General features: G+C 36.9%; 1 protein-coding gene across 2 annotated transcripts in view; it reads left to right on the plus strand.

The window, feature by feature from the left end:
• Positions 1 to 16,112, plus strand: part of CLCN3 (chloride voltage-gated channel 3) — a 60,241-nt gene that overhangs the window by 2,652 nt on the left and 41,477 nt on the right. For both annotated transcript variants that reach the window (XM_071432064.1, XM_071432061.1), the window contains exon 2: positions 7,587 to 7,762. In XM_071432064.1, the coding sequence (XP_071288165.1) occupies positions 7,603 to 7,762 (160 nt within the window). In that variant the 5' untranslated portion in view covers positions 7,587 to 7,602. The remainder of the gene's footprint in view (positions 1 to 7,586; positions 7,763 to 16,112) is intronic.

A 16,112-nucleotide genomic window follows, 5' to 3' on the forward strand; every position in this document is an offset into this window, starting at 1 on the left:
TTCAGCTTAATGCCTGTGAGCAAGTTCCCAGTTCTGCCCTCCTCGTTTCAGTTGTTCCCTATGTCATAACTTTAAAGTGCAGGTTCTGTGTTGTCTGACTTGCCAAAGCTGTTCAGGTGTCAGCTCAGCTTTTTACTGTGCTTGTGGACGAGAAGGCTCTGCAATACAGTACTTTGTGCTTGTGTATATGCCAAGCTTTGCAAACTGAAGATGCTCAGAATAGTAGAAAGTTGACAATTACAAATTTTTAGAGTTAACATGAAGCTTGTTTTTGATTTTTGGAAGCGTTTATGAAAAGTCAGCTGAGAGAATCGAGTCTAGACAGAACAATACTCATTTAAATTGACTGTGATAAGAGGGCTGTAAACAGATTTTTTTTTTTTCTGCTGGAAAATGTGCTCTGCTTTAGAAACATAGAAACTGAAAAATGTAAATTGTTGAGATTGTATTTATTTCATTAGTATTTATTAATTACTTAATGAACTGATATTTTTTATTATTGGAGAAGGAAGTTGATTAAGTAATTCATAGGCTTCATGCATAATAGAAAGAATTCTAAGCAAAACTGTTAAAGTGGTTACGAATCTGTTTACATCTGGAGTACCCTTATTAGTTTGTATTATGTAGTAGGTAGTCTTGAGTGTATATTCCTGGAAATGTAAAGAAAAGGGTTTATAACTTCATACTGGGTACCAGCAGTTACTTTTAATAACTTGCAAAGAGTGTAGTCTATAGTCAGGTATTTTCCCCTTGAACTTTCTAGGCATTCAGCTGTTTTGTTTGTTAAGCATTTTCCTTAGGCTTTCTAGTTACAGGATTAGATTGTGCTTACTTTGTGGGGCTAAGGAGGACTAGTAAATGAAAAAGTGAATTAACTTCAGTCCTAAAGCACAGACTCTTTGATAAAAATAACCTTCACTTAAGGTTAAATAACCTTTGTTATTTTTTCTCCTTATTTTTGATATATTTTGGTAAATTTCTCTAAAAATTTCAGAGGAGATCAAATGTGTATTTAGCATGTTCATACTGCAATAAGTACAACGAAGAAATGTTTCCTAATTAGTAAAAATGGCATTTCACTTCAGTACTTTGTTTAAATTCCAGATAGAGCTACTGGGGTGATTTAATATTTTGACATGCTGCCAGTTTAAATTCAAGTACTTGTTTTCCTGAAAGATAAGTTTGTGTTTGAGTTCCTTCCACTTTTATCTCCAAATTAGTGTTCTCTGCCAGTGTTCTCTGCTTGGATTTTGATGTGTTATCTGCAGTTTTTGATCTACTGCAGCTTTTTCCCCTGAGTTTTCCGCTTTTAATTTGTCTCATGTATATGATGGGAAAAAAATCTGTTCTCCATATGCTTCCAAACACATTCATTTTCTGATTTTGAAAACTGAATCTACAGATTCCCAGAGTATATCTAGGAAAGAAAATTGAAGATTTCTTTAACTGTTATTTGACTTTTTTTGCTTCTAGTCTTGCAGACAATTTTGTGTTACTGTCACTTTTACAGACTTAGCAGTTTTCATTTGTTTTGTGCTGAGACACGAATATTCTTTTAACTTAGGCAGTAAAGCTTCTAAGTCATCTGAGAAGACCTAACAATCTGTGCACTAAGTGCTTATGTCATTACCACAGTTAGAAAAATCTCAGGTTTTATTCCTAAGAAATTTTAAAGAATGTTTATCTTTGGATAGGTAGAGGATGGACTATTTTTAATAAATTTGATCTATGAACTCAGTGAACTGACCTCATCTCTGTGGTTATATAACAACACATTTAGGATAACTCACCTTCTTTGCAGTCTGTTAGCTGAAAGCCTTTTAGTAAACTATAGGTGATTTTTTTTTTGTTGGTAATATTAAAAATCTCACATGAAACTAATTTCTTTTTTTCCTCATAAAATACCCACCATGAGTCTTGTTTTTAACTTGATAGCACTATTGAGCAGTAATTTTCTCTCCAGACACTCCTGCCAGAAACTTGTCTACCATTTGTAGACCCTGATGAAATACAGATAATTTTGGCAATGCCCTTGCCAACGTTTCAACTAGGTTTTACAGCTGGAGAGAAGAATATTCAAGTAAGGGCAAGTTACTGTGCATTCTGAACTGCTAACACACTTGATTTAGGAAATCCTTTGCTTTGGTGCCATTTGTTAATCTTAACTACCTTTTGATTTTTTTTCCCGTCTCCTTTAGTTAGAATATGTTTTTATTAAAAAGCTGGAACAGGCTATTAACAGTCTTGTTTATTAACATCAGACGTTCACAGGTCTCTCTGAAAATATTTATATATTTATTTTGTCCTTTGAAAATTACCACAATGGCCACCAGTAATGGTTGGGAGAGCTGTTTTTAAAAAAATGAGGTGGCTTCTGTGTAGTCGTGCAAAGGATGTCATCCATGAGCAGAGCCAGGTGTTGATCACAGATCAGTCCCTCCTCACCTCTTAACACTGTTGCTTGAGAGGATCCAGAGCAAGAAGCCAAGTAAGTCAGTTGTCAGCACTCCTGGCCTTGAAGTTTAAATAGCTGTACTTACTGCATCTGTCACTTTATCACTCTGCTACTGTGATGTGTCTCCCTTAATGGGAAGGAAGCACTCAAGATTGATAAATGCTCGTAGTCAAAAGGAACAACAAAAGTCAGAGAGTCTGCAAACAATCAGAAAGTTTTGTTAGTGCATTACACACTCGGCATGAAGGTTGCAATGTTAGTCTGTATAAGTACATGGCACTGGGTTTTGGATAAAGGGATAGAGTGAAAGGGAAGAGAGAAAAAGAGATCACTAGTCCAGCATCAGTACAGCTGATGAGATGTCCAAGGTCCTGGGGGCACTCCTGGGCTTGCTGGGGGTACTTTTGAATAGATAGGTTTCCTCACCAGGAAGGCAGGTTTCTTGTTTTCTGTGCAAATTACCCATTGTGTGCAGTCCATTTTTTCAGACCTTTCTGGAAATGGGCTGGAGAGCTTCAGGGGTCTGGGATAGTCTTGATCCCTCTCTACAATCCGTGCCCACACCTTGGCCTCATTCCTGTGCTTGCACTGTACTGTGTTGTGCATCTCTCTCGGAACTAGACCGAGGATGTTTGTCCCGGGGAAGTGCTGCCCTACCTCTGCATGGCCTCTTCTCCAGCCAAGCTTGTTATTACTCATGTCAGTACCAACAATTGTCTGTTATTACCAACGATCCCTGGCTGGCTCCACAGCCATCCAGTTATCACTGTTTGAGACATAACACATTAGCCCCTTATCTTCTGGGATTCAACAGTTGCACAAACCAAGAGGAGTGCCCAGCCTTTTTTGTTTCTGGTGACCAAAGGGTTGTCACTTCTGACAGAGTACAAGGGACATGTTCCTGTTTACCTGGTGTCTTTCTCACTCCTTTTAAGCTGGAAATTTGTTAGTAGGGAGAGTAAAGACCAAGAACCACCAGGGGTCCCCACAAGATTTCACAAGTAGTGGTCCTGTGCCTGTGGCGTGTTTTGGAGAGCTCTATAGGATTTTTTCCTTGATCTCATGGGCTTTATTGTGTCTCCAAAGACATTTTAATACAGACCTTAAAAATCAGTGGTTGCTGTTGTTATTGAGAAGATGCTTGGAGTAAAGCTGAGGATAGTGGTGCTTTTTCACATTACAATTTGACAATCCTGAACTATATTGAACTTGAACGAAATTGTCTGAAAGATTCTCAACTCAGGTGTAACCCTGAGTTTAGGAATCTGTGCACATAGTTAGGGACTGCTCAGTACATTTTTCTGGTAAGTTGAAGAAAAGTAGTATGATTAATGAGATTTCTGGTGATGTGTAAAAGCTCTGCTCCATTGTATAACCCTCAGATGACTTCAACACAAGTCCACATTAAAAAGGAGCAAAAGCCTTTAAAAACTGTAAAGAGACACTGCTGTGGTGTCTTTTCATCAAACAGAAAATTACCTAAGATTCAACAAACAGATGTTACATTGTCTACAATGGAAACTGCAGTCATAGTTCCTGCCCTTCAAAAGCGGAGGATGGGTTTTACCTTTCATTTGTCTTAATGAGTTGCAATGTTATTTCTCATCTGAATACGATCACAGAAGGGACACCAGAGATTTTTATTTTTTTTGTCAAGGGAACTCTTTATCTTTTCTTTCTTGGACTGAATATTTACACCTGTAGGTACTGACCCATTGGTTTAGAAATTAGTACTGTATCTTTCATGTATTTTAGGCTTGCTCCAAAGCAGCAGCCGTGGACACAGTTGTTTACTGTGATTTGACTAAGGACCAGTACCTACCTGCCTGTGAAGCTGAAGCTTTTGAGTCATACTTGCTTTCATACTTAGTTCAGGTTCATGCTAAGGGATTATGTGGTTAGCTTTTCTTTTTCTTTTCTCTCCTTCTTTTTAAACTGTTGGCTGAAAACCCCTCCAAGACTTTACCACTCATAGAGCTGCTTGTTACTTACTATACCTGTGCGGGAGACTACTCTTCAACTCTGATAGCAGTTTTTTCTTATGTATCCATAAATGGGGTTAGTTTAGTGAGCTTAAGTTGGAGTTTTCAGCTAATCCAGCCAGTTTGGCTGAATGCTATTAAAGTATTCACATTAGTAACTTGGTAAATGTGAAATGCCATTAAAAAGTACTCCCATTAGTGACTGGGTGTGAAAGAAGCAATGCCTTCCATCAGGTAGGCTGATATCTTTGTGCCAGTGGGTGCAATTCTTCAGCTGTCACAATATGGGTAGCCATAATCTTTCTGGTTATGACATTTTAGGGAGTGTAGATGCAGTGGTTTTGAATAATTTATACAAACTAAAGTCAATGCCCTTAATGTTTGTCATCATATGACCAGGAGCACGAGTTCGGTATTCATCCGGTAATTTGACTCTCAGGTTTTAGTTGGTGTTTTGTTGGCTTCTTTTTTTTTTTTTTTTAAGCTAAGGAGATAAAAAGAAGTATCAAAATGAGTATTTATTATAGGTTCTGCTTTTGTGAAGATCAGGTCTATAGTGATGATATTCTCTCCTGGTATTTGTCATAAAACTGAAGAAACTTTTCAGGCTGTTGTTATATTGTTTTTAACTAAGATTGTTAAGATTCAGTAGAACATAAATATGAATACTGAGAGGTTTTGTTGCAGTTTTAAAGCTAAGACTGTGCTTTACAAGTATTATCTTTTCCTGTGGTTATCTATGTTCTGTTCATATTTGAGTAGGTCTCTTTCCTCCGTGCATGTTGGTTTTATTTTGGAAGCAGCTGTGAGTGAAACTACTCTAAGCTTTACCTATGGATATTTGTCTTCTATTTCAAGGCACTGGGAATCTACTACATAAACTCAATTTTTTTTTTTTGCTTGTTATTAAAACTCAAATAGCTTCAGTTAACTGGCAGTGTTTCTTCCTAACTTTGTTTTTCCAAAGATGACCTAAAAATTAACCAAGATCCTTTCCTAAGGATCAAAGAAAGGTTTGGGTTGAAAGGGACCTTAAAGATTATCCACTTGGAGCCCTCCTGCCATGGGCAGGGACACCTTCTACTAGACAGGCTGCTCAAAGCCCATCCAACCTGGTCTTATACACTTCCTGGAAAGGGGCATCTCCAGTTTCTCTGGGCAAGCTGTCTCAGTGCATCACAGTAAAGAAAAAAAGGTTTTGATGGGTTTTTTTGAGTGCTACAAAGCATGATCTGCCTGTGTATTTCTGTAAAGGTTAGCATAACCATTTCCTATATTTCAAGTGAATAACTGAGTATTCTTAAGAATTTTTGTGGTTGGAGCTTAACTTGAAGTGTTAAGATTTTTTGGTGCCTTTTTGCTAAGAAATAATCTGCTAGTGGTCTAAAAAACACAGTGAGAAATTCCTCACAACTCATTCACCCATTTTCCAAACCCAGAGTTTGGAAGATGAGTGATGGTCTCATCCTGCTTAAATATTTTCATGTTGCAGACAGAATAAATAAATGAAAGCTAGATATGATGAGTCTGTGGTAAAAATGGAAATGTAATTTTCACGCTGGTGAGACTAAGAGAAAGAGTGGCCGAAACATGGCCTTTGTTTTAGAACTATTGTAAAATTCTTGTAATTTCTAAGGTTAAAATTTCTTTCTGAAGGGCAGGTTTATTTAATAACTAAAAAATATGCAGGATTTTAAAATAATTTAATATGGGAGGTTTAGAATTTAGTGATGAAAGCTTAATTCTGCTTTCATCTTTTGTGCAGGTGTTCTGGCATAGACTCCCATACATATATGGATACAAGTTAAAATTTTAATTTAAGAATGGGTGTGGGAAGTGTCTCTGTCATTTTATTTTTCTGTTATTGAAATATGGATAAAATACTTAAATAAGTACACTTAAATATACTATAAGGATACTTAAAAAAAAGATTATATGTATATAGTCTGACTATTTTATAACAAATAGTTACTTTTGAAAGTTCTCAACAGTTAAACCATTTAAAATTCTGTATTATTTTCAGAATTTTTCAGCAAATTACTCTTTGGTTCCTGTCACCACTTTTCCCTCCTGTATTCTTATGTGTAAAGCTTGTGTTGATAATTTTCATTACATCTCTTGTTGCTTCATGGGTGCATAGTGTTCTCACTAAGTACTGTACTCTAGTAGGGTTTGTTGGAAAATGTATGAGAGTTAGAGGACAGATTACTGCCTTTTAGCTTAGTAGTTAGTACTGAACAGAAAAATTGAATTTTACACTGATTTTTTTTAAGTAATCAGGATTCTTAGTTTGAAAAAGAGCTCTTTTGTTAAGATCAATTATTCTGGTTTTTTATTGGTTTGTGGTTTTTTGTGTTGATTGTGTTTGTGGGGTTCTTTGTTGTTGGGGTTTTTTAGTTGTTTTTGATTTTGAACTATTTAAAGCAAATTTGTAATCTGGAAGAGTACTTTAAAGTTTTCACTCTACCCCCCTTCTGGGAAAATAACAAGCCTTAGCTGCCTGTTTTGTTTTTCCTTTGAGATACAGAAAGGTGTTTTTGTGGGATAACAGAGCACATTCTGGAGATTTACTGATTGCTTGGATCAGCTGTCAGCAAATGTCTTGTAAATCTGGGTTTTTACTGGCCTATTTTGTCTTTTCCATAGACATGTCTCTGCACTGGAAGTGGTTCCCTCAGCTGACTCGCTTCTGTGCTTGACCTTTTAATTGTAGAGCTTGAAAGAGAAGCAGGATGTCTGACGTTGGAGAGCAGAAAAGTGCCTGTGGTACTAGACTGCAGAAAACTGCACAGCCTTACATACTTTTTCTGCTGTTAATGTAGCTGTTTGTTCACTGTTCTCCTTTACCAATGTACGTCCTGCCTGCACTCTAGTTAATTAGCTTTTCCACTATATGCTATGCCCAAGTGCTCATTGCTTTCTTTGCTCCCTCTAGTCATAACAGGTAAGATATCCTGCTTTACCTCTGTTCTTCTGTTTGGTTATATTTGTTCTGTATTGCTGCTACCTTTTTGTAACTTGTAGTAGTACTGTCACCATAAAAGGTTTTCCCCAAAACATGAAATACTCTTGTTTTATTTTGATATAAATTTCTTAGTGTTTTTTGACTATTCAAATAGGAAATAACTTTTTTTTGTGTATACATACAGGTTCTAAAGCAGCTAAATGGAGTCTGAGCAGCTGTTTCATAGAGGCTACTATCGAAACAGTTACAACAGTATAACTAGTGCAAGCAGCGATGAGGAACTTTTAGATGGAGCAGGTGTAATTATGGATTTTCAGACCTCTGAAGATGACAATCTCTTGGATGGTGATGCATCCATTGGTAAGTTAATCTCAGCTTAAAAGTTTCTCTGGGTTGTGTTTTTATGTGTTGTGGTGGGGTTTTTTTTGTTGGTTTTATTTTGTTTTGCTTTTATATGAGCAAATCTGACCCTTTCTGTTAAGCTAATCTGTCCTTCAGAGAGAGGCTTTCAACCTGAAAGGGGTTGAACATTCTTCTGTCTGCTTGCCTAACAATTACATTGTGTGGGATGACTTCTCATACAGGGCAGATATTAACATGCTGTGACAAATGAAAACTTGCTCTCAGGTAAAAGGATGGCTATTCTGCAGGTACCTGGTCCTTCTTCTCTGCAGTGGGATTTTGGAAGTCTCCATGTCTCCAATGTTTCTTTGATGCAAAAATTAACAGGCTGTTTTAATCATTACTTCTAGAGATAAATCTCTTCTGATTCATTCAGCTTCACCTCTGTAAAGCATAGGCAAAAGCCAAAAGTAGGAGTGTTGTTAGAAGCAACAGAAAGCACAATGTGAGCTGAATTTTTGACTAGATAAAAAGTTGTAAAAAAACTTTCAACAGTGAACACTATAAAAGCACCGAAGTAATACAAAGAAGAAAGAACTGGGGAGCTCTTATTTTTTAGTTTAAGAAAACAGTTCAGGCAGTGAAAGTATTAACATTCATTTAGCAATAGTCAAAGAGGTGAACTGAAGGAGGGAAAGAAAGTAATTCCTGTTAAAGATACTAAACTTGGTAAAATGTAGACTCTGGTCACTTCCTCTCACTTTGTTTAAAATCAACCTCTGCTTCCTGTATTTTTTACTTTTTTACTGCCTTTTCCTTTTTTCCCATTAGCATTTAGTTGTTTTCCTTCCCTGCACTGTCTTTTCCATATGTTTTGCCTTTGCTGCACTTAGCAGTTGGATATTGGCACTGTACTAGATGGTTGTGCCATATCATTATAAGCATCCTTCTCACTTGTATTCCTTCTTTCTAATTAGATATCTTGAATGTGCAGTGGTTTAACTTCTATACCAATACAGTTATCACAAGCCAGCACACCTTCAATCTACATATTCCTTCTGGCACATTACTTGGAGAACACTAGCATGCTAAAGTCCAGTGCTTAAGAGCTGGGAAATTATTAGGTGAACAGCTAGCTTCTGTATATAATTCTTTATTCTAAGTATCTGGCACTTCTAATAAAGTGAGTGCCTTGCTTGTCTATCATAATATTTACAACCTGTACTGAAAACTATTCTGAAGCTATTCCAGTTATTGCTCATAAAAATAAATTCCATCACTTCAAGCATGAAGGAGAAATGAATTTACAGTAAAATAAATAGTTTCAGAGCCACTGTTCTGCCCTTTACTTGTTGTGAAATCAGATCCATAAATTGAGTCCAAACAGATGAGGTGGTTGTTTTGTTTGCATTGTCAAAATCAGTGCTAATTGCTGCACGTGCCAGCAGCTCTCATCTTGTTCTAACCCTGAAGTAACAGAATGTGGGTTGGTACATAAATATGAATGTATTTTCTTTCCTGGAACTTGAATTTTTTGCTAATGACTTCCCTGCTTGCCCCAGTTCTGGACTCCTTGGAAGAGGCAGCAATAAGCCCTATTATTTTCTTTAAGTGAATGATGATTTATGTGTCTCCATACAAGGAAAATGTTTTACTGTACAGCAAATCATAATAAATATCTTACTGGTAGATCAGAATCTGATATTAGTTTACTTTTTTGGGTGGTAAGAACATACTTAGAAAAATGTTACACATAAAGGAGGTGAACATCTGTGTTTCTCATTCCTTAGGTGTCCAAACGAGATAGGTGTTTTTTCTTCTGTGTTTTTTAATACAGCAAATCTCATTGACAAGACAAAACAAGGGCTTTCTTGCATGTAATTCTTGCATTTTGTAATTCTTGCTTAGCATTATTATTACTATTATTTGAATACTCTTATTCTTTAGCCGTATTTTTGTTCCATTAAGTCCAAGTACAGATGGATTCAACATGGACAGCATGGAACATTTCTCACCTCCTGAGGACAGGCAGGACTCCCCCAGTAACTGGAAGATTACATGCTTCTCAGCCCTGCAGCTCTCTAGAGCATGATGTGAATGCAGAGGCCTCGGGTCTAGCTCTGTGCTTTAGCAGGTGAACCCTGCCAAAATCAGGATCACCTATTTAAAAAATACAGTGTGGTTTAAGTCTGTGGGACTGGAAGAATTTATAAGCCTGGTATCTTAGCAACATTAGCAAAATGACAACAGTGTATCTCTAGTTCAAATGAATTGGGGAAATAATGTGGATAAATTAAAAGCTGCATAGCTGCAGAATGTAAGCTTGTAGTACAAATGAGCACAGACGTGAATTTATGCAATCTGCAAAAGTTGCCATGTACATCAACATTTTACAGTTTATGTAATAAAATATAGAATTGCAGATTTTTTTAAAAATCAAGACTATGCATTGAGGAAAAAACAAAGGATTAAGAAATAGTCTTTATCTTCTTTTTTTCAACTAATGAAAATGGAAACATAAGTTGCACATATATGATGTAGAGAAATGTCAAACTATGTGGAATTTCTAAAGTAATTGTAGTCTTTCCCCCTCATTCAGAGGCTAGTAAGTTAACAGAAAAAGTCTGCTTATTTCACTAGGCTTGCTCAGTCCCTTGGCTCTCAGGACAGCAATTCTATAAAGCTGCACTGTACTGCTATTCACATTACCACTCACATTAAGTACTTAACTGAGGTTTAGAAAGCCATTGAAGCTCTTACACAGTGGTGAATATGCCTTCTGTTCAAAGCATGTGGAAATTGGATGATGTTGGGAAAGAAAGCTAGCCTCATATACTTCTAATGTGGGAAATTCCTTGATACTATATTGGACTAAGCAAATGAACATTAACTGAAATGAGTAATCAGAAACTCCTGTCACCTGGACTCTTAGGTTTCTTTAATATTTAGTTTATAGCAATTTGTCTTTTTAGAATCATCTTATTTGGAAGGTTGTGGATAGTTCTCTGTTGGGTAATCACCATGATCTTAAAACTGATGCTGTGCAGCAATCTTGCTTTTCTTAACACGATCTGAAAGCATGTATGTGACCTGTCTCTCAGTGTCTCATATGAGGAAAATACAGAAATTGTGATGATGTAACATTGTAAACCAAATACATATATATGTATAGTAATTATATATGTACTATGCCTGTTATGCTTCCTGGTAGCTGTTTTCTTTGCAATCCTACAGATTTTCAGTGGCAGTGTTATGGAGAACAAATGGGTATTATGAAATTGTGAATTCTTTGAGGGTAGTGTATTTTAACATGCTAAATAATTACATGGCCATGCATGTGGAGGCTTGGATGGCCTGTACCAAAGCCCTGCCTTGAAGGAATGCTGCCTGTCATCCTGTCATCCCAGATGTCTCCATAATTTTTTTCGGAATTGGGGGCTGTTTATGTGATAAGAGAGGACTGCATCAGTTTTGACTGTTTTTTATTTAAGTGAAGGTCAAGCTCAGTAGGAGGTGGGTTTTTGTACTGTTGTCAGACTGCAGTTTTTTCAAGGCACTTCCTGAAATTAGATGATGAAACCTTATTTGCAGTAAAAATGGTTTGCAAACAAATGACCTCATTGGTGTTTACATCTCGATGTACTTTGATCTGTCTATGGGAATCTGAGTCCTGGATGAGCTTGCATTCTTCTAGGTAGCTATAGAGATTCCTGTTTCAGCTGAAGGAGCTTAGTTGCTTATATTGTGAGTTCAGTGTGGAGACAGTTTACAATTTGACATATGGTGTTAGCATAAAATTGGCAATACTTAACCTTAGTATGACAACCTGTAAACTGGCAATTCAAAAGCTGCTGCTACAGCCGCTACTCTGCTCCTTGCTACTATCTCATTGCCACTGAAAAAGAAAATAATATGCCAGCAGGTCATAGTGTAAAACTCTCTATCTCCCCTAAAACCTCCTTAACCATGATTTGGAGTCCCTTGCCTAAAGAGAGAGACCTAAACAGTCCATTTTTGGTGCCTTAAATACCAACACAAAAAATCTTATAGTAGTTATAGAACTAATATTATGGCATTATTTGAGGAATGCAACTTTCAGCAAGAGCTGGCAGTTGAGTGTAATCAAGACATTTGTACCACAGCGGGGGATAATTTTTTGAGCAAGAGCTAGTTATCTTTTCCAGCAACATGTGAATGTTGTTTCACATGTATACTTGTTTCTATTTTAGCTGTTGCTCTTTATAAATAGAAGGAAGAATACAAAGAGAAGAATAAAATAGCTTACTGTTCCTGTTGTATTCTTTATATGTGGAAATTGACTTAATGGATTCTTCCTATTGTTCACAGCTGATATGAAGAAGAGCCTTTGAAGTAATTTTGCACCTTTGGCATTGTTTTTATTATCCATTCATTCCATCCATGTCTTATAAAACTGACTTGACTGAACAGTCATTATGACAGTTTGACATATCACTTTCCTAAGTTGCATACAGCATATTTTCCAAGTTAGCAATATGTGCATTAAGGAGCTCATTGCCATTGAGCTGTAAGAAGTATTTTCACCCCCAAATGATGCCGTACAGATCAAAGCATGAGGTAGCATGACTTGCTGTGATCACAAGGACAAGCATGAGGCTCAGCTAATTGATAGAATGCAAGGAAATGAAATAAAATTGTCAGTAACTAGTTATAATTTACTTTTTTTCTCTTGGATTATAGTTAGGCTACAGACATTTTGCCCATGTTCCATAGTATTAATGCAGCTAAACACAGCATATCTGATAGTATCAAACCATGATTTCTTCTACTTTAATGGTAATGCATGAAGTTGATTTTGCCCACCTCTCTGGAACAGAAATTGTTATACATTATGTTTAAATGGGTAACTGTGCTAATTAACACAATTCTTCTTCAAGGATTTAAAAATTATTGTCAACACCCCTTCTCTCCCCCCCACTCCTTCTCTTCCCCAGCTGACTGGAAGATTCTTAGTTTAAGAAAAAAAAAGTTTTATCTTAGTTAATGGGATGTCATTAGTCGAATGAGTGAATTTCAGTGAGTTTTTCAGTGAGTTTATTATGCTAGTGATTTCCTGAACTCTAATGTTTGTTCGGTTGGGTTTTTCTTTGTAGTTATTGTCCAAAATGTAAATTCACTTGATATTGTTGTAGTTGAACAGCCTGTAATGATGTTATAGCGTTAGTTCAGGCATTAGGCTTTCCGAGGGATGGAAATTACAGCAATGTGTATGTAGAGTTTTAGTAACCAAGTAGTTCTGTGTTCTCTTATATGTTTGAAAACATAATTATCATTTCAATATCTCAGAAATACCATGGTCAGCTCTTTGAGGACTTGTTTGTCAACCCTACTAACAGTCCTTGAGTGGGCTCACTGGTCCTTCCTGCCAAAGATTTATTTAGCACATGAGCCTGATGCTTTGGAAGAAAATGAATTATAGTACTAATAATCCATTCTTTCCTTCTTTCTGATATTATGTAATTTTGTTGGCTTCCTTCTGCAGCTCTCCTGAAGTGCTTAAAGCACATTGGCTTTGTCAGCAGATGCTGCTGAGGAAGTTGTTCCCAACTTGACAGCTTGGTGTAGTGTTAGTATGTGTATGTCCCTCTCCCAGACAAATGGTGTGAATAGTGTCAAGTGGAGGAATGAAAACAGAGGAATTGTGATGGCATATAAGTGGAAAGATGAGTCTGAAATTTAAAATAAAATAATTCAGTATAATATGTCTATAAAATCTTTAGGAACTAAATAGACAATTTTTATACAGATTTAATGATATTTCATTTATTAATTTTAGTTTTGATTTGTTCTCTCAAGTCAGCCAAAGAAGGCAGATAGGATTTTACCCAAATTGATGTTGGGCTGTAGTCTTGTTTTCTGCCTTTGAGAATATTCTTGCTTACCAACATTTTCAAGTGGAAGCTTTTCATGTGCTTGGATTAAACAGAAATATTATTCTGAAAGAGTATATCATTATATATCTCTGAAACATGAGAACAGCTGTACTGAGTCAAACCACAAGTCTACCTGGCTTAGCATCCTGTCTCTGGCAGGGGTTAAAAGTCAGTGCTTAAGGAAGAGTAATAACAGGGTAAGAGATAGGCACCACAGTACTTGTAGAGCAGTTTTTGTCTAGCTGATGGCCCCTCTTGTCTAAGTGGTGGGTTTTAATTTTAGTCTTTATCAGTGTATTTTTCTTGAACGGAGCTTTTCTCACAAATGCAATTCTTTAGCACCCAAACCATCCCTTGCAGGCTCTCACAGCTTAGCTATGTTTTATGTAAAGCACCACCTTATTTTCTTTATTTTGAACCTAAATCCAGGTATAAATACTGCTGAGAACAGATATAAGTGCCAGTCTTACTTAGGTTAACACTGGCCCATGTGATAGCATGGGCTGACACGTGGATCTCCTTGTCACTTACCCGTGTGGCATAAATGCTTAAGCTCTCTTTTGTGTTTTTTAGTTTTCATCTACAGTCATAACTGCAGAAAATATTTCTGCTGATACAAAATTTTTAGGGGGTATTATTAGCTTATTGAAGTGAAACTGCTGTTGATAGGAAAAGGTTTGATATGAAACTAGGACAGGGTGACCTGAAACTAGGATTGTTGTGCCAAATACACATACTCTGATAAGCCTATCACGCAGTGGCCATACGCATGTAGAAACTAACAGGGATTAACACATGAATTACGTGGTGCTGTCACTGCTATTAGAACAGATGTTGAAAATTATATTTCCATTGCTACTTATTTTATCTTCTCCTCAGTTATGTCTTTTTCAGGTTGAGGTCTTCTTATTTGCTTGATCCAGCCTTGTAGCTATCCCATCCTTTGGATCTTCTTCACTGCCCCTTTCTAATATCTCTAATTTAAGGGAGAGGTCAGAACTTCACACAACATTTGGAGGATGGTCATATCCTAGAAATAAATTTATTCTGACCACTACTAAGTACTGAGCCCATAGTTTAATGGAATTCAAATATGCCTGGCATAATGTAATATTATATATTAACAACATACAGAATTGCTGTTGAGTGTTGAGATAGAAGGTAAGCTTAACATATATATATATATATATATATATATATATATGGCTGTTGTGATTTAGGAGTGGTACTCCTCAGTTTAGTTCTCCACTGAGACCTTCCAAACCATACTGCTTGCTCCACCTTCCCCCTCATTCCTGCCACCTCTGTGGGTGGATGAAGAGGAGAATTGGAGGAACAAGAGGCAAAAATCACAGCTTAGATAAGAACAATTTAATGGAAACAGCAATGGGATAAGAAAACGAACAGTGACGGCAACAATAGTAATAACAAATGTGTACAAAAAAAGAGAATGAGTCACATGCAAAAATTCTCACCTCAGCACCTGACCATACTGAACCCTACTGCAGACATGTTTTCTCAACTGGAAAGGAATACCCTTCTTGGGAATTAGAGCGAGTCCCATTTCCCTGCCCTGGCCATGGTGTGAGGTGCTATGGAATAACACAATGTTGTGTCATGGCCCTCCCACTGAGTGGGGCCAGAGCCAGGACAGTGCTGTGCCTAGGGAGGAATTTTATCCCCTCAATATGCTTCAAACACCACGTTGGAAATAGTGGCCAACAGTGACCAACCCTAAAACAGAATAATGGCAATGGAGCAGATAACACTAAATCCTTGTATGCATCTAGGTATGAGGAAAAATAGAGCAATCTCTGCAGCAGAATTTAGGCTAGTCTGGGAAAGGGGAGAAGTGAACTTCAGGGAAGATGCCAAATCTTCCTGGTGATGCATTGTAAGTACAGCTTTAGCAAACTGGGGTGTGCGAACACATATGCAAAGGTGAAAATGCAGCAGTACTTTTTTTCTTAGTAAAAGCCTATCCTGTAAACAAAAAGTAGAGGAAAAAAACTTAGTGGTAGTTAAGAGGCTCTTAGAGAATCAGAAAGAGCAATTTGTTTGTAGAAAATAGCTTGCTTTTCTTCTAAGTCCTCCTCACATGATTAATACAGAGAAGTAGATATTTCTGATGTCAGTATAAAACAGATCAATTAAAAAAAACCAACAAACCACCAAAAAACAAACCAAAAACCAACCAACCAGCCAAAACAAAAAAGCCCCAAAACCAAGAAAAAAACCCCAACAAAACAAACAAAAACCCCCCAAACAAAACAAAACCCCAAAGACTAAAAAGACTAACACACACCTCTCACACCTGGTAGCTATGTGTAGTCTGTTGATGTCAAGTCTTTTCTTCCAGCCTCACTGGGTTACATTAGGCAGTGTTACAGGCAGGCCCAGAAAGAAGTGGAAAGCGTCTAGCCTTGCCTTCAGGTGTTTTGCGCCAAGATGTCAAA

The sequence above is a fragment of the Agelaius tricolor genome, unplaced genomic scaffold, assembly GCF_023055355.1.
Source record: "Agelaius tricolor isolate 1412-34295 unplaced genomic scaffold, bAgeTri1.0.p SCAF_8, whole genome shotgun sequence".
NCBI lineage: Eukaryota > Metazoa > Chordata > Aves > Passeriformes > Icteridae > Agelaius > Agelaius tricolor.